This window comes from Drosophila montana, unplaced genomic scaffold (genome assembly GCF_035044405.1).
Source record: "Drosophila montana isolate Dmon_TW-CO22-7 unplaced genomic scaffold, ASM3504440v1 contig_1083_1, whole genome shotgun sequence".
In the NCBI taxonomy this organism is placed as follows: Eukaryota; Metazoa; Arthropoda; class Insecta; order Diptera; family Drosophilidae; genus Drosophila; species Drosophila montana.
Window position 1 is genome coordinate 246921 of NW_026996074.1, and position 26219 is coordinate 273139.

Sequence of the window (26219 nt, forward strand, 5' to 3'; positions counted from 1 at the left end):
CTAAGCTGCAGTTTTTAATTGTAAAAACAAGCCCAGGCTTATCCTTGTTGGCCTCCGGCAGCATATACATCAATTGCAAATGCCAGCCCAATCCTAATACTTTTCCTATTCCTATGTCTATACCCATACCCATCCCCATTGCCAAAATGTCAAATGCACGAGGCAAATACTGCAGGGCAATTAGAGAGTCTCAAGTCCTGGCTCCTGGCTTCGTGTCGCACCAGCAAATGAGTAACAATCATAATAACAGCAACAGGAACAACAATTTTCGAGATGGCACACGCGCCATCGTCACGCCCCCGCAAAAATGCTGCTCGAAATCGGAGTGAAAAACACTTCCCACGCGCTGGAAAAGTTTTGCTAAGAGAATCAAGCGCCTGCTCCCGTTCGCCATAATTTGATTGTTTTGTTTGCAGTGTGGTGGGTTGGACCGGGCCGTCCGGGCTGGATCGGGCTGAGGGCGAAGGGTTGGGCAGCTCTACTAACTGTTGATTGTAGTGATTAACGGCGACGAGGCAGCGCTGTGATTACCAGCTAGTAAATTATATAGCCGAATCTCTAGTGAAAATTGCATGTTTTGACTCCTGCATTTCCTTTCGTTCCTTTAATTTTTTTTCTGGGTGGAAACGGCACGCGGCGTTCGGTCGGGCAAGGAGCAATTATGCGGCAGCTGAGCCGACTTAGCCAAGTCACTTGGAAAGCTGACCAGAGTCAGACCAGCGACTAGAGAGAGAGGGCCATACGCAACATAATGAAGTGTCCGGGCAATCAAACAAAACAACAAAAGTTTGGCAACACCAATTGACCAAGTGGCTATTGTTGTTGTTGTTTAGTTGTTTGTTGTTCATTTCGGGGCGATTACATTTTATGGCTCGCCTGGAAGCACAATTTTGCGGTTGTTTAATGTGCGGCACGTTTAAATTTTTAAACAACACGATTGTCATGTCTCGATGTAGTCGAGTTCTGGCATCATCAAAAATTTAAAGAGCTGGCAACGCCATTTTGCTTATTGACGCTGCGTTTAGCTGATTAATAAATAATTTGGCTGGCAGGCAGTGCGCGGCGGGTGGCTGGTGATGGGCAGCGGGCGGCAAGGGGTTGTCAGGTCCCCAAGCCCCCAAGTAGATGGTAAAATAAAGTCCCCAAACCCCTCAGAGCCAAAAAGGTAAACGAAAATTGTTTCTTGATCATTTTAATGCACCCAAAGGGACGCAAAGTGAAAAAGTTTGGGGCAACATTACGTGATGGCATGTTGTCGAGCGGCATGAGCCGGCAGAAGGCAAGTGTGGCAAGCCATTGCCTTAGTTCAATTTCATTAATAGTGAAAGCGGCAGCTTGGCCCTCATCATTTAAATAAAAACCAATATTTGATTATAATTGTCGCAGGACATGCAATGTGATAAGCAACAGCAGCACCAAAAGCAACAACAACAATAAGCGATACGAGTCGTGCCAATGGCAATTCGATAGCTTAATTTCCTGGCCGCTTGCTAATTGAAAATGTAATTAATGCACGCATCGATAAGCCCTGATCCAGTGTCGCATCCACTTCTGTCCTGCGCCATCCTTTCAAGGAGCGCGACTGGCACTTAGCACGACGCATGCCGCATGCCGAATGCCGCAGCGTCTTGCGCCGGCTATCTGCAACACTCGCCGTGTTCAGGTAACTCGATACAATTTCAATAGCTTGGAGACCGCCCCGTAGCGCACAGAACCTTCAAGTCAAAGTGTGCGGCAAGTGTGAAAGATTCGAAAAGCTGACCGACTCGAACTCTGAAAACGTCCACTGCCGACAGGCCTATCGAATTTCACCCAACATGCCACTCATATTAGGAAACTTTCGTTTCGTTTTCGTTGGGAAAATGCAACCCTTTGTTTTTTTTTTGGTTTTCAGCTTTTAATGCAGCTTATTAAATAGTTTTTTTTGCTCGCTTTAATGAGCCACAAATTAGGCTGCGGTTGTCCCGTTTTTTATAGCCCATAAAGTGCCCAAGAAACTGACGCACATATAAAAATAAGTAAGAATTACAATTTCTCCGATTCCGCTTTGGGCGAGAGGCTCCGAGTTTATCGAGCCGCCAGTCATGTCCGTTTAGGCTGGATATTGTTTATGCGACTATCAAGAGACACCTCGTAGCTCATACAGACACGGGACAAGGACGGAGAGACAAACTAATTGTATGCCAAATGAGAGAGAAAGACTTTGTTCATATTGGAGCTTTAAAATGCAGACAACGTACCTAATTATTAATACTTTGATTGCCAAAGTAGCAATTTTCGAATAACGAATTGAAAGACGGCTCAGCAACATTGGCAACTAGCCAAAATTATTCTCTCACACATGAACATTTTTTTTTGATGTTTTTTTTAAACTTTTACTCTAAGTTCTTAAGTTTTTCTCATGTAAAATTAAGATTTTCGAAGTGCTTTGGTATTGTTGTCAAAAAGAATTTCCTAGTAAACATTTTGTTGGTATCCACCTGTAATCTATTTATCCATCTAAAATAGGAGATCTTTTTCCAGTTCCGCGATCATTTTCAACTGCTTATTCTCTTCCAGCAATAATAAAAACTGCAATATGATTACAACTTTTGCTCAATTGCCTGCTGGCTGGGCAACTTGCTGAGGTAGTCAATTTAATATAGAAATACACACCCATTCACACACTCACTCATACATACACCCACTTGGTCATTTGGATTGTCTATAGCGGGGCGCTATTAATATGCGATTTAACAAATATTTAGCGAAAACACATGCGATGCGCTCTGCATGCCAAATGAATCAAAAATTGTTGTACGCACACTCGAAATTTATTGTATTCGAAAGTCAAGAATTTTTACGAGCTTGGGAAAATAATAATTTAATGGTTAAAAATTGTGAACAATTCGCCTTTGCGCGGGAGGGAGGGAGGCAAGGTAGCAGAAGCAGCAAAAACAACAAAGGCAAATAAATTATATATTTATATACGTGTACATATATTTGTATATACCTCGTGCATGAAATTAATGCCGCGGCGTATTATTTTTGTTGGCTTCTGCGAGCGACAACAAATTTTGTCGTTATTAGCAGAATTTAAATTGCTGTTACCGATCGATTTCGAGCAGGGTTCGTAGGTTGCGGGGAGGAAGTGGGGATGTGAGGACGGCTGGCTAAAAATATGGCTATGGCTATGAATGCCCTAGCGAGCCTGGACATTGACATTTTTGGTATCTGCAGGCCGAGCAAAGCGCTTAATATGCCGCCATCGTCGTCGACGTCGCACCGCTAAAGATGACGAGGCTGTTGTGGTTCTGCTCCTAGTTAGAAGACACCCGGAGTCGCAGGCAAAGCCAAAGCAGAGCTGGCTCTGCTGCATATTAATTTGATAACTTATATATATAACATATATATATATGCTATATATATATATTTGCACACGATGTTGTTGCTATTGTTGCTGTCTAGGCCTAGGCCACGATCGTTGTTCGAGCATTTGTTTGGCCATAATATGGCCGGGCCATGGCAGTTTTGACAACTTGACAGTCGTGCAGACTAAGACTCAGACGCGCACACTGAGACAGCCCGGACAGAGTCATCGACATGGACAGCAACATCGACATCGACAGCAACAACAACAGACTTGGTGATGTCTTGGTCGTCCCCGAGTTTATATTGATTGTATGTCCAGTTTTATGTGGCTCATTTTATGGTTGGCGTGTCAATTTAAAGCGACATTTATAAGCAATTTGTAACTAATTCTAACAAACACCCAACGCTTGCTCGTCAATTTGGTATATGTATAAATATAAATATGTATGCACTCACTCATATATCTATTAGTGCGTGCCCCTCACATCTATATCGCTCTGTAAAGTTACAGTATTAATGCGTTAACTATCTATTTTTTATGTCTTTGCAGCGGCCGCCCAGCTCATCGTTGTCCTATGGGGGCGCAATGAACGATGATGCGCGCTCGCCGGGCGCTGGTAGTACACCCGGTCCATTATCACAGCAGCCACCTGTCTTAGATACATCAGACCCTGGTAAGTGTTCCACATGCAATAATATATCTATATGAAAAAAACTGTTATAATCTGAAGAAAGAAAGCCAAATGAATAATTCACTATTTGGTTCTGTTGAGCGTTATCCGAGGAGTGTATGCTCTTTACACCTTTGGTGATTTGACAGCTCTTTGATTATGTTGTTTGCTTCAGTTTGAAGTGCTGTTGCGGCAGTTTGTAGCTAGGCAAAGTTATGAGCAGACAACTACTTCAACAAACAGTAACACGGCTCAGAGCTTAAGCACACACACGCACACACACACTCGCACACACATGGGGCAAGTGCGACTCAGAGATACTTAGGGACAACCCTAAGCCTTGACTCGTAGACTGCCTGTCTTTTGCATGTTGCAGAGTTGGCGATTGCACACACTCTTCACTCCACAACGCCAACTTTAAAAGTTGTGGCAGCCGAAAGAGTTTTCAATATTTTGAGTGCGTGCAGCAGCAACAACAACCACAAGAAGAGCAACAACAAAAATAATAACTTCGCACTTGGCGCTTCTTTTTGAAGATTTTTATGCTCTGAGCAGTGGTCGCTGCTCGATGCTCGGCATCGTCACTTGGGCTCCACGTTGAATTATTTATGGTGATAGGCAAAATATTTTTATGTGTTTTTCTGTTGCCGGCAAGAAAACAAAAGCGCTCGGCGCAAACACCACTCGAAAGAGACACTCTCGGGCCACTCGTCGTCCGCCGCTTGGAGCCTCGAGTGGCCCATGGTGATAATGCAGTTTCAGTTTTTGAAGAAGGCGCAACTTTTCGGCCATAGACCAAATGACGCGCTCTCAAGCCTTGCCATGATTTTTACTGCCGGAAGGAGGAGGCAGCCAGCTGGTAGGGTTGGTGGGTTGCTGCTGCTATAGGTATTGCTTTACACACACGCCTAAGCCAATCCGCTGGACAGACCGACGGACTGACTGACTGAATGAAAACAACAAAAATCAACCCAAAAACTTTAAAGTGAGCCGACAACAACAGCAATACACTATTTGCAACACAACAAAAATATTCTAGTCGATTTTTGTGGCGCTTTTTACGAGTGTTGTAGTTTTTTTTTGGCTGGGACGACGCGCCATTTTGATTGATTTATCTACACGTCGAGTTACTTTGTAGACAAATTTAATTTTTAAACACAGTAGAAGTAGTTGAAGCTGCACTTTCCGTTTGTGTGAGTGTGTTTGTGTGTGTGTGTGTACGTGGATCTGAGCGAATGAAAATTATCTACACTTGAATAACTTTTTGCGGGCAGCGAACAAATTTTAATGTTCGTTTCATTTTCGCCATGGCGATAAGAAAATTTCGCGACGCTCGGTGAATTCACATCATTTCCCTTAGCTGGGCAAATTTGCGGCGCGTATTTCGGGCGTAGCAAATAGATATTTTCTACATTTTAAGTAGACATGCAGACAGACAAGGAGGAGGCAGAAGTCCAGGAATGTGGTTACCAAAGAAATTCACTGCTGCTGCAGCACAAATTCCATTGAGCACACACAAAGCAAGAAGCAGGAGCAGAAGCGGGGACATGGACACAGACGGGGACACGGACAAGAGCTCTGGTTGGGGTAGCAACGGCCGCTGAGGGTTGCCGTAATTTTATGCACGAATTCGTAAAACGTTATTCAAATGGAAAATGTGATTTTTATCAATTTTGACAGGAATTTTTCGCAGAAAGCATAAAGAAAACGTAGCGCAAGTAAAAGCGGCACAAGGATGTGTCCTCTGACTGCCTCGCCTCTCAAGTTTGTGTTGTGTGTGTGTGTATATGGTAAGCAGCACTCGAAATGTTTAAATCGTACCAATTTATTAGGTCAGGCAATTGCCCAAAGGGAGAGTGAGAGAGAGAGAATATGACGGTACCGACTTAAAGCAAATACATTTTTTTAATGCTAAATCTATGAGATTGAACAAAGATTATTTTACTAAATGATCAAATACATATGTGCAATTAAATAAATATTTGTGACAAGTTCTTACTGAGGACATAAATGATTCCCTCTAGGAAAAGAAAATAGAGGAAAAGATCAACTAAATAAAGTAGGCCCTAATAGAGATCAAATTTATGGAAAATAAGAGCGAACAATAATTGTCCTTAAGAATGTACCTTTTATACTAAATGCTTTCATGGACAAAGTATTGCGTTTAATCGCTTTTTGATGAGCTTTGAGAGTGTCACTCTATTGCTCGAGGCTCACATATTTTGGACTGTATTGAATTGACGCTTATAGTTTAGCTGCCAAGGCTTGGGCCTGCTTAGATCCATCTTGCTCGGCTTAATTACTGGCCTCATCATAATCGAAATTGTGAGGGGCGTAAACGCGGCGACTTCTGCCTAGATAGATTTCCATAAATAAATAATCCCAGCAATTAGTTGGTGGAAAGCCACAAGTCAGTCGGCGAGTCGAGTGGAGTTGAGGCGAGTCGGGCCTGCAGACAGTTTCGTGTCAGTCTCGATTCAGTTTGGAGAGTTAGTCTTTGGGTCTATAATTATAGGGCACCCTCATCAACGTCGCGCGTACCAGCGTTGCATTCAATTAAAAAATATTTGTATAGCTCTGGGTTGTGACCTGCCCAAAATGCTGATGACGATGATGACGGGTTTCAACGTCTGTATTTTTCTTTTCATTTTCCATTTTTGGCTCAACAGTTAATGCGCAATTAAAGAGCCAAACCAGGCGATAAATGTCAGCAATGTCAGCTATGAAAATATGTTAAAGTCCGTTTGTGTTTATTTACATTTAAAAGTCGGCTATATCAATCGTCAAGTGTCGTTTAAATGCAAATCAAAACGAGATCAATTTGATTGCCTTAGCTGCGAAAATGAAAATAAACAAGAACAGCGGGCGTCCAACCCTCAGCTCTCAGCAGTCAGCACTCAGACCTCAACCCTTCGGTGGCAGCTAACCCCCGTCTGACATTGATTGAAAATTCTGCGTGACGTAAATTAACTTTCATGGCGTGGGGCAGCCTCAGAAGTGCGTGTTATCCTTTCCGCTCCGTGCTCAGCGCTCGGCGCTCCGTGCTTAGCGTTTGTCAAGCCGCAAGACCCACACAATCGCCAATTGTTACAGTTTTAAAGTTAGGACGAGGGGTGGCTAGCTGATGAATATCCCGTGTATCTGTGTGTGCGTATGTGTGTTTGTGTGCGCATGTGTGTGGCAGCTTGTTGTTGTCATTGCGGCTTTAATGCTACATTCACATCCATGACCTGGAGTGCACTTTTGCTTTTGCTACTAAGGCGATTATCTTTGTTGCTGCTGTCGCCCAATTTTTGCTTATTTACATTGACGAAATGTGTTACGACTGCAACAACAACGACAACAACAACATCGGGCTGAGTAGGAACAATAGCAATAACAATAACAGGAAGCTCTGGCCCTCTTGCCGTTGGCTGTTTGTTATCTTACCACGCACAATTAGACAATTTTCATTTGCCTGGCCGACAGTTTCTCATTCACATGGCCAAAGAGCCTGAGAGTTTTTCTCTTTCTCTGTCTCTTTTACTATGTCTGTTTTAGTTTGCTTTGTAGCGTGAAGGCATCTTTTCTTGTATTTTCGCTGGTTTGCTTTTAATAGAATTACATTTGCTTGGTTTGACAGCAGGGCATACATATTCGGGAACGGGGTTCTATAAGGAACTATCTGGTAATTTAAAGGTTCGTGCTGTGATTTAGCACTGGCGGAAGATTCGATAGTTAACTAGGCATTCGAAGTTATTCGAAGCTTTTAGCGAGGAGGCACATAAGCGTAAGACAGCAAGGCAAGGCAACTCAAGATATTTTGTTTTTCATATCAATTGCTCAAGAGTTAAATATGCTCTTTTAGATATATTCATAATCTCCCTTCAGGCTGCGTTCTGGAATCCCTTTGTCACTCCCCAAACTCAAATATCCATTCACACCTCAGCATCAGTCAATCTCTCTGATGCAAGCATCTGCCTTTCCCACAACTTTTTAACTCTTTTGTCAAACGCTGACACGATTTCCGCCACCAACGTGGCATAACAACAATAACAACGCAGACGACGATAAAAAAATTAAAATTTTACGCATTAAACAACTTTTGAATAGAAGCGCTCGCACGGCTGCCAAAAATTACCCATATCTGTTGTTACGTATCTGCGCACCCCGAACCCAGTTCCGATCCCAATTCGAGACCGACCAAAAATAATAAAAACCAATCCCAAAAGGGGCACCAGCTGCCGTACGTAGTACTACGTACCCGGCCAAGTTCACAATCATAAAAATTGAAACAGAAATTCGATGTTGCCTGCGCCTTTCATAATGAGCATCCCACCCCACCCGAATACGACTAGCCAGAGAGCTTATGTAACATTACGTCAAATTGCACAAAAGGCAATACATCTTCATCCCCTAACATTGCGTACACACACACACACACAGAGAGACACTCGCACACTCACTTCTTATTTTACAATGAAAATTTACGAACTGACTGTTGCATATTTGGTTGCTGCTCCTCTCGCTGCTGGCACATTATCATATTTCTAGGACCGACACGCCAATGAATAGAATGCGCATCGAATTTCCCAGACCTGGGATTGGGCCCGGTTTTTTGTTATGGTGGGGGCTTAGGGTGCGCTGAACAAAGTGCGGGCTTCGGGGTTTGCGCGCCTGCCACATCAAACTCAACGAGCACATCAACAAAATCATCAACACCAGCGACAGCAGGGCGGCAAACTCCGCTTTCGACTTGGACCCTGTCACTGGCAGAGGTCGCAGCATAGTTGACAAACAAGCAACACCAACAACAGCCTGGGCGCTTTGTTGCTGCCTGGCAGGGTTGCGGCCGCGTGCAGACAAAATGCAAACTTCCTTTAGCTACGTTTTGAGGCATTAAATTTTCATATACAAAATTGTGTATTCGTTTTTGATATCTTTTGTGTTTCCACCAGCCGAAAGAAGGAGAAAAACATCAGCTACGACTCGTTTTACATGGACTGGTCCCATGACTTTGACTTGAATGAGTCTAGCTGGAAATTTATCGCCGTAATATAGTTATGATCAGTGCTACACTGGCCGCCTTATAAATTAGTCACAGCTGAAGTGTATTAGTTGGCCAGGCGATTTTTAGACAGTAACCGTATGCTGATAACAACTTTCCAATACACAAATTATTGTGAGTGTGTGTGTATGTGTGTGTGCGAATTGACAGGCAAGGCCTTTTGCACTTGCATTTTGTTTTTGTATTTTTCGCACTCGCTGCACTCATTCAACATTCGCGTCAGTCATAAAAAATCATGTTCTTCTTGACTTTTATTATTCATTATTTTCACATTTATTTTACCCGCTACAAATTTGCAACTTCAATAACATATCGCCATTTTGTATATATGAAGAGCCCCAACATGAACAACAATAACAACAGCAACGACAGCCTTTAATAGAGCTATCAAAAAGTGCAGCCTGCTGATGACAGAGGCTTATCAAGTCGCCAGTTGCTGGCTGCTGATGCCCCCCCGTTTAAAATTGCATTTCTCAACACACAAATCACAAATCACTGCAAGGCATGCAATCTCTCACACAAATCATTCCATTTTTGCCCGCTGCCAGCGTCGATGTCGACGCCAAGTGTCATTAGCGTCACACGCCGACGACGGCGTCGTCGTCGTCGTCGTCGTCGACAGCGTCATCGTCATCGTTAGCTCCATGTCGGACGGGAGGTTCGTTCGCTTTAAGTGTTTATTAGTATGAAACATTTATCAGCAATTATAATTATATGGCTATATGTGTGTGCATTAAATGGTAGCGAACTTTGCGACCCGAGATAACAAGTGGACACGTTTTTATGGCAGCCACTGTACCACTGTGCCCACTAAATGCTTTTTAAATGTAAGCCGCAAATTAAGCAAAAATGGTATAGGCCGAACAAAAACATCTCGAGTGGATACACGAATACACCCATAAGCCCATTAGGTGAAACGCGAGAGCAGCTCCGGTTCCGTTAAGAGGGTGGCAATACTGTTTTTTATGCAAACAGGCAACACCTAAGACATTAGCTTGTGTTCTGGCCAACAACGGGGGCGAGAGGCAGCCCAAAACCAAACATTCAATGACAAATTATGCGCTTTTGCTGGGCGTCGCCACCTGCCAGACCTACCAGCCGCACCGCCCAACCGCCTAACCACCGATCCACCTACATAACTACCTGACCAGCTCTACCATTAACATTACCATGTTGTTATGCCACCTACGAGCATTCCAATTCTCTATTAAGCGGCAACGGGAGCGTGTCGTGGGCGTTTTGCTCGGCTCGTTTCAGGGGCGTGTCGTGTTTGGAAAATTTTGACATTTTGTAATGGGAGCGCGGAGCAAAACGACGGCACAGACAAGCTAGCTAAATTATCTTGCGTCAACAGGAAGAAAACGTGTAGAGAACATTGTGGTACATATTTTCGGGTAGTCTGAGGTAAGTAAGTAGTAGACTAGCCTAATGATAAACGACATTAGTGAAACGTAGCATAGTAGTTGTTGCTCGGGGTAGGAAGCGCTGAAGAGAATAATGAGCAATGAAGTACCAGAACAGGAAATGAAGTTGTCGAACTCGGCCGAGTAAGGACTAACGAGCAGAAAATATATATGTATGCAGCTCTTTGCTGAAATGGGAGTGCGACAATTGTTAAATTAGGTAAACGCGTTTCATATTTCATTTTGTCTTGCATAAGGTGTCATCTAAAATAATTGGTAGAAGTGCCTTAGACTTGGACATATTTACTAAGGCTAACCATAGCACAAAGAGAGAGATCAATGTCATTCGCAGTGGTATAAATTGTCTCCTCCTCGCACCCTTTAACGCGTAGTAGATCGTTGAACCTGTCTTTGTGTCATTTGGCTGCTGTTGTAGCGCCTCCACAATATCAGCGCCAATTGTCCCATGTCCCATGTCCGAAAAATGACGACAACCAAAAGAACGCGAATGGCGGCACAGGTTCTTTATGTTGTTATATTGTTGCCCCGTCTGCTGGCCCCCATCTCCATATTGCTATCCCCACCCACTGCACACACATGTGTTGGTTGCTAAATTTAAACAACTTTTGCCCGCAATGCTTTCAATGGAAAAATATCTTTTGTAGCGCCAAATGGCGCCGTGGCAAAAGTTTCATTTTATTTGGTTTTTTCTTTTTGGTTGCTGGCTGCTGGCTGCTGTTTGCTGCCTCTTCAAATATTCATTGAGTTTGAGTAAAAGGCCGAGGCCGAGGGCCACGCACAGTCACAGGCGCAGGCACGCAGCCATTTCATTAGTAGAGGACAGGGCCCGAGCCAACATATGGAACTGAACTGTCTAACCGACTAAGGCTGGAGCTCCTCTTCACATTTAAATGCGCACATAATTTCTAATTTGTGCCTCTAATTTATGTGCTCCAGCAGCGAGACCCAAACTTAGCACAACAAACTTGCCAATTTAACGGCGCCCGAGCAAAAAAAAAAATGAAAAGGAAAATAACCAAAAGCAGAAAATGGCAGGGAAAAACTTTTGCCGCCACTTACATATAAGAAATAAATAAAGCCATTCCTTCTAATATACAAAAAGCCTCGAAGAGAACCAGAAATGAGAAAATTACTTTTTTATAAGTACGACAGCATCAAGCTGGCTGAACGGCAGCCAGGCACACAGTCTGGAAAAACCAACCACCCGACAAACCCGCCAACTCCTATCTGCCTCCGCCCAGCTCACCTTGATGATGTGCACAGCAGCAACAAACATTGAGTACTTGGCCCATATAAAAGGGCCAGATCCGGAAGACGAGATCCGGGGCCAAGTATTGCCAAACATTGCCTAATTTGGAATTGCCTACAAAATGTGCATTAAAATAACTAGAATCTACTACCGCCCGACCCTCTTGCCTTGCCCCGCCAAGAGAAAGCACCAAAAAGGTGTGTAATAAAAACAAATGTCTGTCGTTTGTTTATATCAGCAAGCGACAACTTTTTTTCGGGGGACTCTTGTTTTTTTCTTCGTGTATTGGTGAGGTTGCGAATACGCAGCGTTGTCTGTGCGGAATACAAACCCTTTACAACACCTGGTGTGGTCGAGACGTAGACTGAGTGCGAGAGTGTGACAGCGCGAGCGTGCAAGTGAGAGGGAGCGATTAGTTTTAGTGCGCTGCAATGACAAGCAATGAAATCAAAAGGCATGCAGCAGAAACAACCACAAAAATCGAACTAAATTTTACGACATAAACATAAATTTTATGACAGGCGAAAGAGTAAACGCTCGAACGCCCAAACGCCCGGGATCTCGGCTGGTAAAAGGAAATCAATTTTATGTGCTGGCCAAAAGAACAACAACAACAGCAACAACAAATAATTTCCTCGAAGCGTTGCGTAGAGAGTTGTATGGGAGCTGTATGGGAAGACCACAAGAAACCGGGCGTAGAAAAATCTATAAAAAAAAAGATGTGAGAACTATTAAAAAGTCGTAAACCGAAACCAACTGAACATCCCCCCGAGGGAAGATAAAGTGTTTAGCTTTGGCTTTGCATGTCGTAAAGTCGCCGTCAGCAGATAGATGAATAGATAGAGATATATATATACAACAATATAGATTCATCGATGCAACGGCTTAACGCCAGCCACTGTCCCGGAAATTGTCTATAGCCCACTGAATTTTTCTTTGGTGCTGTGAATGTGAACGTTTGCATTAATAATGCCATTAATGGTCACATTACAAGTGTAATAATAATTGTCCTTGATAGATACACGCACGCACACACACACACACACACACACACACACACACACACCCCGACATGGATATCCCGTACTGCAATTAGGCCAAGCGACTGTCCAAACTGTCCGACTTGGCTCGGCCTGCATTTTGGCTTAATGTAAACGCATTTAAACGCAATTACTTTTCACTCGATGTGTGTGTCAGTGTGTGTGTGTTTTCTTACCAACTGACACGTACCAAAGCAATTTCTGCTGTTGTTGCTGATACTGATGATGATTGCTGCCGTCGCTTGGAGTGTCGTCATAAAGATCCTTTATCAAAACGTTAATGGATTGAGTTATATGTATAGGCACATACCTTCGAACTTGCATGCATGTGTGTGTACTACACTTACCTTTGTTGTTGTTCGGTTGTCGTTGTTGCTTACACGTGTGCTTGAGTGTTTTGGCTCTGTGCACTTGCATTACGTTGCCTTTTTAGTGTCGAACTTCGCACAAACACATTTAATGTAAAGTTAATGAAATGCTCTGGCCCATGTGCGTAATTGTCGAGCACAGGGTATTATTAATTATGACGCACCCTAATTTTTGTAAAGAGCCAAGATACTGGATATACTGTTGCCCACAGCATAAATGTGCTGAAAGGCCATATTAATTGCGTTTTAATGAAACTAGGAAATTTGTGTCACATACACTACAAAATTAACCCTTTTCGAGGAAAATTCCTCTGGAAATAGATAAATTGTGTGCGTTTTTGCTCTTGAAAGCAGATCAAGCGACCTGATAAGAAAATGGGAATTCGGAGAAATACTCACATTTATCAATGTGCTTCACAATGTTCTGGAACAGGTTTTAGAATGTTGCTGGCCTCTTGAATTAGCATATGCCATCAATTACATAACTCTTTATGCGATTCGCCTGTTCAGTTTCCGTTAAGCTCTATTGCGGTCTTTTTTGCACTATTATGCATATAGCTATCCCTTTCCCAGAGGCAACCACAAATGAAATTAAATATAGGCAGTACAAAAAAAGAAATAAATTCAATGAAAACAAAAAACGCTGCGGTTGGCGCATCTTTTTTTTTATTTGTATTACTTTGTATATATTTTTTGTTTTTGGTTTTATTCTATTATCAGTTGGCATGAAAAAATAATATAAAATAAAACAAAATGAAATAAATGATGTTTGTGCAGGGGTATGCATTGCATATTTGAGTCGATGGAGGCGGTGCATGTGTATGCGCTGATAAAAAATTCATTAATTCATATGCGAAATGCAATTAAGCGCAGTGGCTGCCACAAAAACAAAAGCAAAAAACGACAAAGATGACAATTAAAAAAAGCTCGTGGCATAAATAAATGCGAAACAGCAAACGCAGCGGCAGTTAAATTAACAAATTGCATGCATATTTTAAATAAATATAAATATTTTAATAAGATTAAACTATAATGCAGCCAAATGTCAAAGCCGCGCATTCCCAATGGGATAACACATGAATTTGCAAACGGGAGTAGCGAGTAAAAAAGTGCATTTTGCTTAATTTATGCGGTTTTCAATTACCCTTTTGATATGAATTAATGACTGCACCCGGACGCTTTTTCAGCTCTCAGTGTTTTTCTATCACACACACACACCACACACACACACACACAATTTAATTAACATTCCTGATTAAAGGCACAAAATAATGCCAAGGTAAATCAAAAGCCCACCCAGTCAGCCAGCCTTTCTCTGCGCTTCTCAATCTAACACAGCATTCGTGCGCCGCTTTATGCGCTTCTCAGGTGCTGACTTGCTCTTCTTTCTACATTTTTATATTGCATTTCCAATACGTTTGCCTGTTGTTGCATGCTGCACTCAATCATTTAATCCAAATGTTTAGTTTGCAACTACTTTGAGCTATGTGCATTCCTGTAACCGCAACAACATCAACAACATTCTTGGGCCCTATGTCTGGCCAGCACAATTTCATGCCCGTGTAAACTATTTGTCGACAATTTTGTCTGCAACAAAACTCCGCGTGCCACAGCAAAGCCAACCAACCAAGCAACCAAACCCACAGCGAGCTCAAGTCCATATCCAAGTTTAAGTCCCAGTCCCCGCCTGGTGCTTGTTCGAGTCCAGCAAAGCGTAAAAGCGCGCGCTAGCACGAAACTTGGTTGCTTTAGTCTTTTTTGGCCTGGTCAATTGCCGGTCTAATGACTGTGACTTCAGCTGCAACTTGTAGGCCGCCTATCACGCCAATACACGGCATACGGCGCACATCCTTCTCACAAAATGCACAAAATATGCAAAGTACAACGATTTAAATCAATTCTATGCGCTATCAGGCTGACTTTCGGCATCGGCCCAGGCATTGCCATTGTTTTTGCTCTCTCTTGATCTCTGTCGCTCTTCTTCTCTCTACTTGGCGCTTATCGAAAGTTTACGCGTGTAAAGTAAGTTTACGTGTAGCACGGCAAAGTGCATTGATAAGCCATTCAACTTGAGTCTGAGTCTCAGCTCTAGACTTTCTTTCCTCCTGCCTGCTGATTAGTCGATCAACGAATGAATTCAGGATTTTAAATATGCAAAAAAATACAAAGAAGAGGAAGAAAAGTAAAGGTTTAAAATTAAAATCAAGCTAAGCGGCATTAAGAGCCTCTTAAGAGGCAACTGCGTTCACGAGATTCGCGGCTCAGGTCTGCGCAGGTCTTGGCCAACGCCATTATAGCTCATTATCACCCCGGGCAGCTCAGTCTTACATTATGTTGATGAGATTTTTTTTCTGCACTGGCCGTTCTAATAGAAAAGCCCTGGCTTGTATGGGCAGTTACAGATGGAGAAAGGTAGAGAATTAGTGAGGGAGCGTAAAGAGTGGAGAGGAATGTGCCAGCCTCTGTGCTGTGCTGTGTTGTGCTGTTCATTAAAAGGAAGGCACGCCCACAATGGCTTTCATTAATTGTTGACAATGATTACCAGGGCCGATGGCCTCAATGGCAAGGAAAAAAAAAACAAAAAACAGAGCACAATACAACACGAAACGACTCAAGAAGTCAAAACGGAGACGCAGCTCGAAAAGAAGTCGCTACGTTGGCCAAGCGAAATGCAATTTCAATTTCCAACGACAGGTGATAAATAAATCGAAAAGCAACGAATTGAATTGAATCGGCTTCGGTGGCATCGGCAATCGATTCGATGCGCTGCGTTGCGAATGAAATTGCGCCATATTTGGGCGTTATTTGTAGCCGCCACTGAGTTGGCCAACAGGCAGCCAAGAGGCTGAGGCATACTCTGACGCAGAGGCTGAGGCGTTGGCATCGAGCGTCGCATCGCGTCGAAGGCATTTAATTGCCACCACGGCGTTTTTGACGTCTACGCATCAGAAATCGAGGCCCCATTGCTGCTCTCTGTCCGCAGTCCGTTGTCCGCTGTCCGCAGCCCGTTTGCTGTGCGCATTTTGAAAAGGTGTTTTGTCGCAAGACCTCCAATCCAACACCCTGTAGCTCCGTACCCAGCACCATTCCCGTTCCCAGTCCAGTGCAGTCCCAGTCGGTCTTCTTCTGGCCCGAATGCGAGTGCGAATTGGCATTTATTTTGCGCATTTGGCATTTTCGGGGCGCGTTGTTCATTTAACCGTGTTTAGTGTCTGTCGCTGTTGCGCTTTTTAATTTCATTTCGATTTGCTTTTTGCCAGTCGCCGGTGTCAGTGTCAGCTCCGAGTCCCGAGTCTCTTTTACAGCACGTTGAACAACAGGAACAAAATGATTTAAGATGTTCGACTGTCAGTGCTGACAACATTGACAGTAAAATTATTTCTACGCGCTGCAGAAGGTTAATTATCATTGATTTATTTACAACTAAAGCCAAAAAACAGCAAGAAGCAGCATAGTAGTCGAAACAAGGACACCTCGGGGCTAAATAAACTACACCTAAATACCCTCTGAATTGTCGCAGGAATTAATATATAGTATATACATATATGGCTGGTATTTCCATATCCATCAATTAAAGTTGAATTTGAATATCATTATTCAACGTACACACAGAAATTTAAATAGAATTTAAATAGAATTCCTTTCTAGTTAATATTCAGCAAATTGTTTTGGCACAGCAAATGGTTTACGAGCACCATATGATTGGCTTAAAATGCCATTTTATATGCCATAAAATGCAAAAATGCATAAAAAAACACAAAAAGACTTAAATAAAAATTAAATAATTTATTGAAATGAAATGCGTGCAAAGCAAACATTCTGCAAACTAACAAATAGCTAAAAAAGCAAAAGAAAAACTACCCATGACAGCTATAAATATTTTCAAATAGACAAACAAACCAATAACAAAAAAAATGTAAATCTGTGCGTTAATTTGCATTTTTGTTGCATGATAACAACGACAACAACAAGGCAACAACAAACACGTTAAGCCGCAAGCAAAATTAAAACACGAGACATTGTTAAAATATTAAATTAAAATTAACATTGCAAAATGGCAAAAGCGCGGGGCCAGCAGGTGCGGTGGGAGGCAGCGGTCAATAAAATTGCTTGTCAAAGTGAATTTAAAATAATTATTGTGCATAATGCGGCATGGAGCGTATTAAATTAAATGCTGCACAATAATCGAATTAATAACAATAATGCGTTATAAAAACAAAAAATATTCATATGCGTGTGTAGACCCTGTGAAAGGTAAAAAAAAAATAGAAAAACAATAGAGGCTGGTGAATTTTGAAAATTATTTATTTAAGTATGAATATTTAATGCGTAGCCGCATCATGTGGACTTTTCCCATAGCTCCCTTTTTAATGCTAATTAATACACAATGTGCATTAAATTGAAAGTGGCATTAATTTATTATGGTTCTTGTTTCTATTTTCAGATGGTAAGTTCTTATCATCACTCAATCCTTCAGAACTAACATACGATGGTAAGTCACATTTTACATTAAGTCATTTAACACATAGCATTATTTAGTATCGAGTACATTTTGCATGGGGCCGCTCTCAGCTTCTCAGCTTCCGCACACGTGGCCCAAGCTGGTTCACACATTAATCAACTTACCAAGTTAGCCAGCGATCAAACTTTGATGGCTGTCTGTCCGTCGGGCTGTCTGTCACTAATCCTTCTTTGCCGGCTCGCTTAAACGCTCGCTCCTGCTGGCCGATCACGTTCCTGCTGGCTCACGCCCACTTTGCGCGCCGAGGCCGCTTCCTGTCGGCCGTTTCGCTAAAAATGAGAAATTTCTTTTTAATTTAGACTTAAACAGAACTGGCGGCTGCAGCACAAGGTGCAGCAGCAGGAGCAGGAGCAGCTGATAAAAAATCATTATAAAGTTAAATTTTAATTAAAAACTACAATCGATTATAAAAAGGGCAGACTGTCTGCGGCTCATAAATTGAACACACTGGCGGTCTCTGAGCTTTCAACGTGCATGTCACGCCTCCCCACAAACCCCAAGCAGTAGTTACTATCAGCACTGCTGCTATCCTACCACGCTTCTGCTCCTCACAATAATGATGATGATGAACTTGTGCCAATTTTGATGTGAAAATCGGCGTCCGCGCTGTGCGCAGTGGCAGTTTACAGTTTGATTGTTGCCAGCCGATAGCTGGATACGATCCAGACCCTTGCCGTGATTATATAAGCAGCGCTTTTCGCTTTCATTAATAAGCAGCAGCCACATCAGCAACAACAATTAACCCACTAAGCGTTTGCCTGGCACGTGATTTTTGATGGAAATTTGATTTATAGCCAGCTTGTTGTCTCAGCTAAGCGTCGAGCGTCACAAAAACTAAAAAGAAATATCACAATGCAGCTGTCCGTTGTGTTCTTCTTCGGGTATGGTATCTCTTTTTATGACGCCACGCAGCGTTAACTTGAGGAATGGTGTGTAAAATCAATAAGGACGTTAAAATTAGCAATAATTGTAAAAATGGTCTGCCAGTCAGTAGCTGCCTTAAACGCAAAGCCAACGACCAGACGACATCGCCCTTACGCCAAACACCCCACACCTTACACCACGCGCCCCTTTGGCGTTAGACGCTATTAATTTAGGTTTCTCTGGACCAGGACCTAGTAACCCAGTAATCATTGCCAGACACAAGTTTTTAGGCCCTGCCAGACGGAGCAAAAAACAAAACCCAAAAAAATCCAAAAATGAAAATGAAATATGCCAAAAAGTGTAATTTGTATTATAAGCTACGTAGAGCGGCACAAGGACCGAACTGGAACACGCTTGTGTGTGACTTATGTGCGCCCACGTCAACAACAGCAGTAACAACAACAAGAACAGCCATAAGAACAACAACAATATTAACACCAACAAAATGAACAAATGCAATGGCCACGGCCAGGGCCAGACACAAACACAGATACACAGAACGAAAGCGGCAGGCAGATAAAGTGAGAGCGAGGGTGAGAGATAGAGAGAGCGCATTTAAGCACAACTTTAAATAATCGTCTGTCAGAACTGTCAAACAAGCCGGCGAGCGCTAGAATTAATGGCACAGTGCAAGACAAAGAGAGTGTGAGAGTGACAGAGAGAGAGAGGGAGAAAAGCATTTGTTTGGTTGTGCTTGTGTGCTTGCGCGCGCGTGTGTATGTGTGTGTGCTTGCAATTTGTTTGCCCTGCGCAGGCGCAAAGCGTGCATTGAACCTGTGCCTGGCAGTTACCCGTATGTGGAGCAGACACACACACAGTCATACACACGCACACATATACTCACGGCCACAAGTTGAATTATTGTTTTTGCGCGTATTGAATGAGAGAGTGAGTAAGAGAGACAGAGAACGACAACGAGACACGGCGACGCAGTCGCAACGAGTTAAAAACAATGTCTGCCCAGGCGTCGACGTTGCTGCCAATGTCGCTGCGGTGCTTTATCACTTTTGCTGCTGCGGCTGCTCCTCTCTCTTCCCCTCTTTGCAAGTGTATTCGTGTGTGGGTATTGGTGTATAAACTTTACACAAAATTAATGCGCTGTGCCGCAGCGGGCGAACTTTCAACTGTTGCTGCTGTTGGCTGCCTCAAGATGAAAAATTATTGCTTTTAATTTATTGCATAAACAAAGGCAATGTGTATCTGTGTATGTGTGTGTGTGTAATAGCGTTCAAGGTCATGGTTAAAGTATGCACACACACACACACATTAACGTCGACTGCGCTGCTTGGGGCTTTCCCCGGCGTCGCTGTCGCAGCGCCGCCAACTGTCAAAAATGATTTAGTAGTTCAAAGCCGCGTTTTGTTGTCGTTGTTGTCATTGATGTTGTTGTTGTTACTGCCCCGCTGCCTCCGCTGCGAGCACATCATTTTTCGCACTCTTGCCGACTGCCGACCGATTCCTGTCAGAAGCAACTCCAACTACAACAACAATAACGGCAGCGTTTGACACTTGCAACGGCCATTTTGACAGCTGGCAAAGGTCAAACTGAAAGGAAAAGTGAGACACAGTTTTTGATAGATTGGCGAGTTTTACTCATACGTAAATACATACATGTTATGCACATACGAATGTGAGCATTTGTGTGCCTGTGTGCGTCATTCATTCATTGTTCATTTAGACTGTCCGTCCATCAGTAAGTTGTCAAGTGCAGTGCAATTTTGAGGCATTCGCGCGTTTTTATAGTTCATTGCGCCCAATAAAAGCCAGCCAGCAATGACAGCAACAACAATAAAATGCCAAATCAAAATCAAAAACAGGCAAAATTAACTAGTCATAAAAGCGAAGAGACGAGCGGAGAGCCATAAAAAATAAAAAATACCAAAATATTCAGAAAAACCAGAAACATCAACGCCAAACGGCAACTGTTGATAGATCATTTGAAGCATATATATTTTTTATTGTGTTGCTGCCATTGTTGATGATGTTGTTGTTGTAGATCTACGCGCAGCTGACAAATTCAAAACTGAAACTGAAAACTAAAAGCTGAAAACAGAGCGGCCCGGCTAAAAACTTTGATTTATGATGTTGATAAATGAGAATTTAATAAATTTGCTTATTTGTTCGACGAGTTGCTTTCCGAGTGTCGGATTTGGTTTCGGTTTCGGTTTCAGTATTGAGTTTAGTGCGACTGCAAAAATGTAGAAATACAAAATGCAAATGCCCAAACATCAATTAAATTTTGGCAGGCCCGGGGTATTCAAAGTTCAGATAGCGAATACTATGAGTTTCGCTCGATTTTATAGACAAATGATGGCGCCTATTTCAATAGATTAACATGCTCATAATGTTATTTGACTGTCTCGAGTTTGTTTTTGTCGGTTTGTCTGTTTCTTTATTTGTATTCGGTCTCTTTGGGTCATCCATTTGTAAAGCAATTGGCAATTGACAGTAGAAGAGATGTTAAAGAGATTTTTTAAAATACACAGCTTAAAATTTAGCCTAACCTAACCTCATATTTTGAGGTATCTTTTTCCGAGAAAACTGTATGCTATCGTTGAACATATTGATTATATTTGTTAATATCAAATACAACTTTTAGTTTAAATAGAGGGCTTAATAATAAGATCAAGCTGAAGAGTTGCCTTTAGTTAGTTCCTATCCACTTGGCAAAATTGAATCCATCTCTTGATATATGGCACTTGAAACGTATAAATAATACAATTTACCGCCCGGGCAATCCACTCCACTCCCCACACAGGGCTCTACTCATCATAATTCCATAGCATATGCACGGGAGCTTAAGCTGCCAAAAGACCAAGTGTATTTGGGAGCCACGTCTACCCCGGCTCGAAAACATAAATCCACCACAATATGCGCTTGATATTCAGTTGATGCGGCCGAATCCTGGCGATTGTCCTGCTGAATTATGCATGCAACAAATTGTATAAAAATGTGTGCAACTTTACGTAGTTACGTGCCGAAATTTGAAAATCAAGCGACCCTGCCCGGCCCGTGACGCCACACTCGATAGAGAAATTTGAGGCATACTTGTCAGACCAAATACGTACAGCCAGACAGAGTGTGTCCTAGGGCTCAGCCTTAGTTTTGTTCATTGGATAAGCCAACCCCCAGAGGAGTAGACAAGTTACTTGGGACGAGGGGGCCTGGTCTCTGTAACGTTTACAAAGTGATTACTCGTGTTTAAAAATTGATGACTGCTGTTGGACACGTTTTCAATTTAAAAACGGCCACGAAAATGGTCCGCCTACTCCTCCTACACTGCAGGTATCTTCCGCTGCGACTGAGCATTCAACGAGATTGAAACTTGTTATTGCTTCAACTCCTAACTCGAAACTTCAACGCCAACTCCATCCCCACCTCAAAGTGAACAGAGCGTTGAAAATTGTCACATAAAATCATTTGGACGACCTTTGGCTTCTCGTTAAAAGCAAACGATACAAGTTCTACCATTCGTATGTCTCTGTTAATAGGCAGCAGAACGAGAGAGAGAGAGAGGGAGAGAGAGGGAAATTGTTGTCATCTGTCGAACGGCAATTAAATGCTTTGGGTATCGTTAAATCATCAGCGATGATTGACTCGTGGCTGCTGTCTGTCCTTGAAGATTTACGGCTGCTAAATGCTGCATTCGTTTTATTTGTCAGATCATCGATAATCAATTTCCAAGACGCCACACATTCCGGCCTTTTATGATTGGCTATAAAAGCAACGGCCAGGTTTAAGTGGATTAGCAACCGGTCGCTGGCTGTAACCAAATATTTAAATGGCACTCTGCAAAATAGTCAAAAATCGTCTAATGAATTGCTGTTGTTTATAATTCGTCGGTTTTTTTTTGTGAATTTTATAGTAGTTTCGAGTGGATTTTTATTCCGATAGTAAAAATTTATTTTCTTTGGGTGTGGTCAAGGGCGCAGTTAGCCCTTTTAGACTCACATTCGCGGAGTGCCAACAAAAGCTGTAGGGCAAAAAAGCCAGGATGTCAAAACGTCAGAGGAGGCAGCAACGCCCTGAGGTATGCAATGCTTTTACTGTGTATGCGAGTGCATAACTCTAAGGTGTATAGTGGGCATATTTGTGTGTGCGTGCTTAAGTGTATGCGTGAGCGCTGGCCAAGTATGCAGTTAAGCACATTTAAGCCAACTTTTGTGGCAGTTGCATGTAAAGTTTAGACAGCTTTTTATTAGCCAGCAGCTGCCTCGTTTTGGCTTAAAGTTTGATTAAACTTCAGCATTGATAGCGAGCTCCAACTCAAGCTACAAATTTATAGACAGTGCCAGTATATATAGTGCCGTATATATCTGTATAGATATACATACACACGCAAACATGTCCAACTTTGATATAGCTCTGGAACGAATCTACTACGTAGTCATGCACCCACAACACTAACAATGTGATTGCGCTGCAGTGATGGGGTGGGGCTGTGTTCGCTGGAGGCGTGTGTTGGGGCATATCCATTTGCCAAAATAGCAAAACTTGCATAAAAACTTTGCGCAACAACTTGGACTTTTTCATCAAACAAAACAACAAACTAAAGCAAAATGAAACAAACTTTTAATGCAGCTAGGGAGAGCAGAGCCAACCAAAAGCAAGCAGGAGCAAACCTACACACACACACCAACAGACACACAGGCGCGCACACTCTACGTCCCGCGTCCTCGCACAGCTGTCAGTCAGTCGAGAATATTTTCACACACACTCACAGAGATAGAAGCACCAATACAGAGACTTCTCGGAAAATAGCAGCCAACATGGCGAACAAAAGTTTCCACGCTGCGGCAAAAAGCGGAGATGCATTCAAAATCTAATATGGCAGCCATGGTCATGAGCAGCAGCAGCAGCAGCAGCAGCAACTGCGACTCTTTGCTGGAAAAGTAGCAGCTAAACAAAGAGACTAAAGAGTGCCAAAGAAGAAAATGCAATTTTCTGAAAAACCCATTAAATGTTAGCCAGAAAAAAAGAAGAGAAAAAAGAAAAGAACGACTTCGACTACGACTATGAGAACTGCAAATAGAGCAAAACCAAAAGCCGAAGCTGTAGCTGTAGCTGGAACCAAAGTCGAAGATTGGTAGCGGGCGCTGGAGGCGGGAGGCGGGGCTCGTGATAGACTAGCTATGTATAGAAATTATGTGTGTTTCTATATAAAATACTGTCCGCCGCCCCCCTTTGAGCATGACTTGTGTGTTTAAAAAGGCAGCGCCTTAGCATGAAGCCATTAAAAGCACTTTAAACTTTCGAAGAGCTCAAACAATGAGGGCCTTAAAGTCGACTCGACTCGCAGCTGCACATGTCCATGCACATCCACGTCCACATCCACATGTCATATACAAGGCTCCCAAAAGGCGGCGCCTGGCGCAGGCACAATGCGCTGATAGAGCCATTTACGCCGTCAGCACATAATGATGACAATGCAGGCGACTGGTGGGTGTACATGTGGTGTGTCTGTGTGTGTGTGTGTGTGAGTGTAGCAGATGCAACGTCTACTGACGGATTTCCATGGCACATAACAACATTGCCTTGGGCCGCGCTCGTCTGCTATTGAAAGGCGCAGACGATGTTGCAGATGCAGACGTGGCCAGGACGAATGGAGCCACCCAAGCAGCAGCCAGAGGAGGAGCAGTGGCAGCAGCAGCAGCAGCTGTTGTTATTTCTATGCCATGTCCTCTGTCTGTTCATTTATCTCGCTGTATACGTATATATATATGTGTGTGTCTGTATGTGTATTTGCGGCAAGGATATATGCCTGACGATGAAATTTAATGGGGTGCTTTGATGCGATTGGTTTTCATATAACGCAGGCGCTTAAAATCATCGAATCATTCAAAAGAAAAGTGAGCTGACTGCTCCACACACTCACACATACACACACATACTCAAACACACAGACGTTGCTGGAGCAGGCGCTAAGAGAGCGCCGAGCGCCAAAAGTTGCCTGGAAGAGGAAAAAAAACACAAACACGCAGCCCGTGTATAAGAATTTTTCTGCTGACTGGAAAAAAAAAAGTGTAAAAAAATACGAAAAACAGAGGGACATAGAAAAGTGGGAGCTGCTGCAGTGTAAATGCTGGGTGTGTGTGTTTGTGTGGCATTTTCCTTGGCTAAAGCCACCGACTCGCTGTCGGTTTTATATAAAAGACAGCCACGACAACGACGATGAGGACGGCGATGATGACGACAACTGAACTCAACTCAACTTTGAGCTAGAGCTGAGCTCAACACGAGGAGAGCCGCAAGCGCCGAGCAGCGTTGTCCGAGTCGCTGCTGGAGAAGGCAGGCGAAGGAGTCGCTATAGCTGTCGTAGTCGGAGTTCTCGCCAATACGCACACAGCCAGCTGCCACACACAGTTCAACCCACACACACACACATGCATAGTTTGTTTGGTCTGCGCATGAAAAACGCTTTTCTTTATTTTATATGGTTAGCATTTATTTGTGTGTTGTTTTCTCTTCTTTTTTACTTTGTGCACTATTTCATTTCACATTCAAAAATGTAACAATATCTGTCCAAATATGTTTAACGAATAAATTTACCATAGTCTTAAATTTAAATTCGTTTAAATTATTAAATGGCCAGCGGAAAACTATATAAATAAAGTTTTTCCACTGGCTTGAAAGAAATTTATTTCATTACATAATCTCGTGTCTGCTTCAAAATTCGAAAATGGTTGCTTGCCGCGCTCCGCTTTCTAAATCAACAAGTTTTGATCAACGCCAAAAACCGAGATCATCAATTTAATTGACAGACAGAAACCAGTCACAGCAATATGCTAAGATGTCACACTCACCCCCTACACAAAGGCTGCGAGTACAGGGTACTTGCAACAATACACATTAAGACTATAGGCAAACAGCACCCATATATCCCCAGACCCCAGTAGTGAGAGGCCTGGAAAACCCCTCAAAACAAAAAGAGCTGCGCGGCTGCGACTTAAGACCGCGAGCTGCCACGACAAATCACACGACCAAATTTAGTCTGTCTGTGTGTGGGTGTGTGTGAGTGTATGCAGTCAAGCAGTAGGCAACAAACATTACACAAATACACACACACATGCAGGCCGCACTTATCGATTATTGTAGCATACTTACTAGCGTCATTTTGTGTGTTCCCTTTGCGACGACAAGCAGATTACTCTTTTTTGTATGAGCGTGTGTGTGTGTGCCAGTTATATAATGCTTTATGTGCACAATATATGTATACATATATTGGGGGCTCGAAAATTACTCAGCTGCTTCAGTTGCTGCCTTTGTATAAGCTCTGCCACGTCATGCTCAAGTGCAAGTAATGGCAATTTGCTGGACAGTGTAAGCGCCAACCCCCAACAAGGGAATACTTTTAAAGAAGGCGGCTTTGCAGCGCGACAGCTTTAAAAGTCCAGTTTTATGAACTCAAGTCTAGTCAAAAACTCAGCTCTATATAGCATGGTACTCACGCACACAGACACGCACACGCACTTACATTTGCCAAGTTGTAGACGCAATGACTGCGACTATTTAACACGCATCATAGCATGAATTTTATGTGTGCACTCACACAGACAAACAGACAGAGTGTATGTGTGCGACTGTAAAAAAGGAAAAACCAGTGTCAAGGTTAACGACCAATGA

General features: G+C 42.9%; 1 protein-coding gene across 4 annotated transcripts in view; it reads left to right on the top strand.

Moving 5' to 3' along the window:
• hth (homothorax) overlaps positions 1-26219 on the top strand; it is a 117092-nt gene that overhangs the window by 55359 nt on the left and 35514 nt on the right. For 3 of the 4 annotated variants that reach the window (XM_064699704.1, XM_064699688.1, XM_064699680.1), the window contains exons 7-8: positions 3902-4025; positions 17595-17642. In XM_064699704.1, the coding sequence (XP_064555774.1) occupies positions 3902-4025; positions 17595-17642 (172 nt within the window). The remainder of the gene's footprint in view (positions 1-3901; positions 4026-17594; positions 17643-26219) is intronic. The other variant, XM_064699696.1, reaches the window with a different exon arrangement.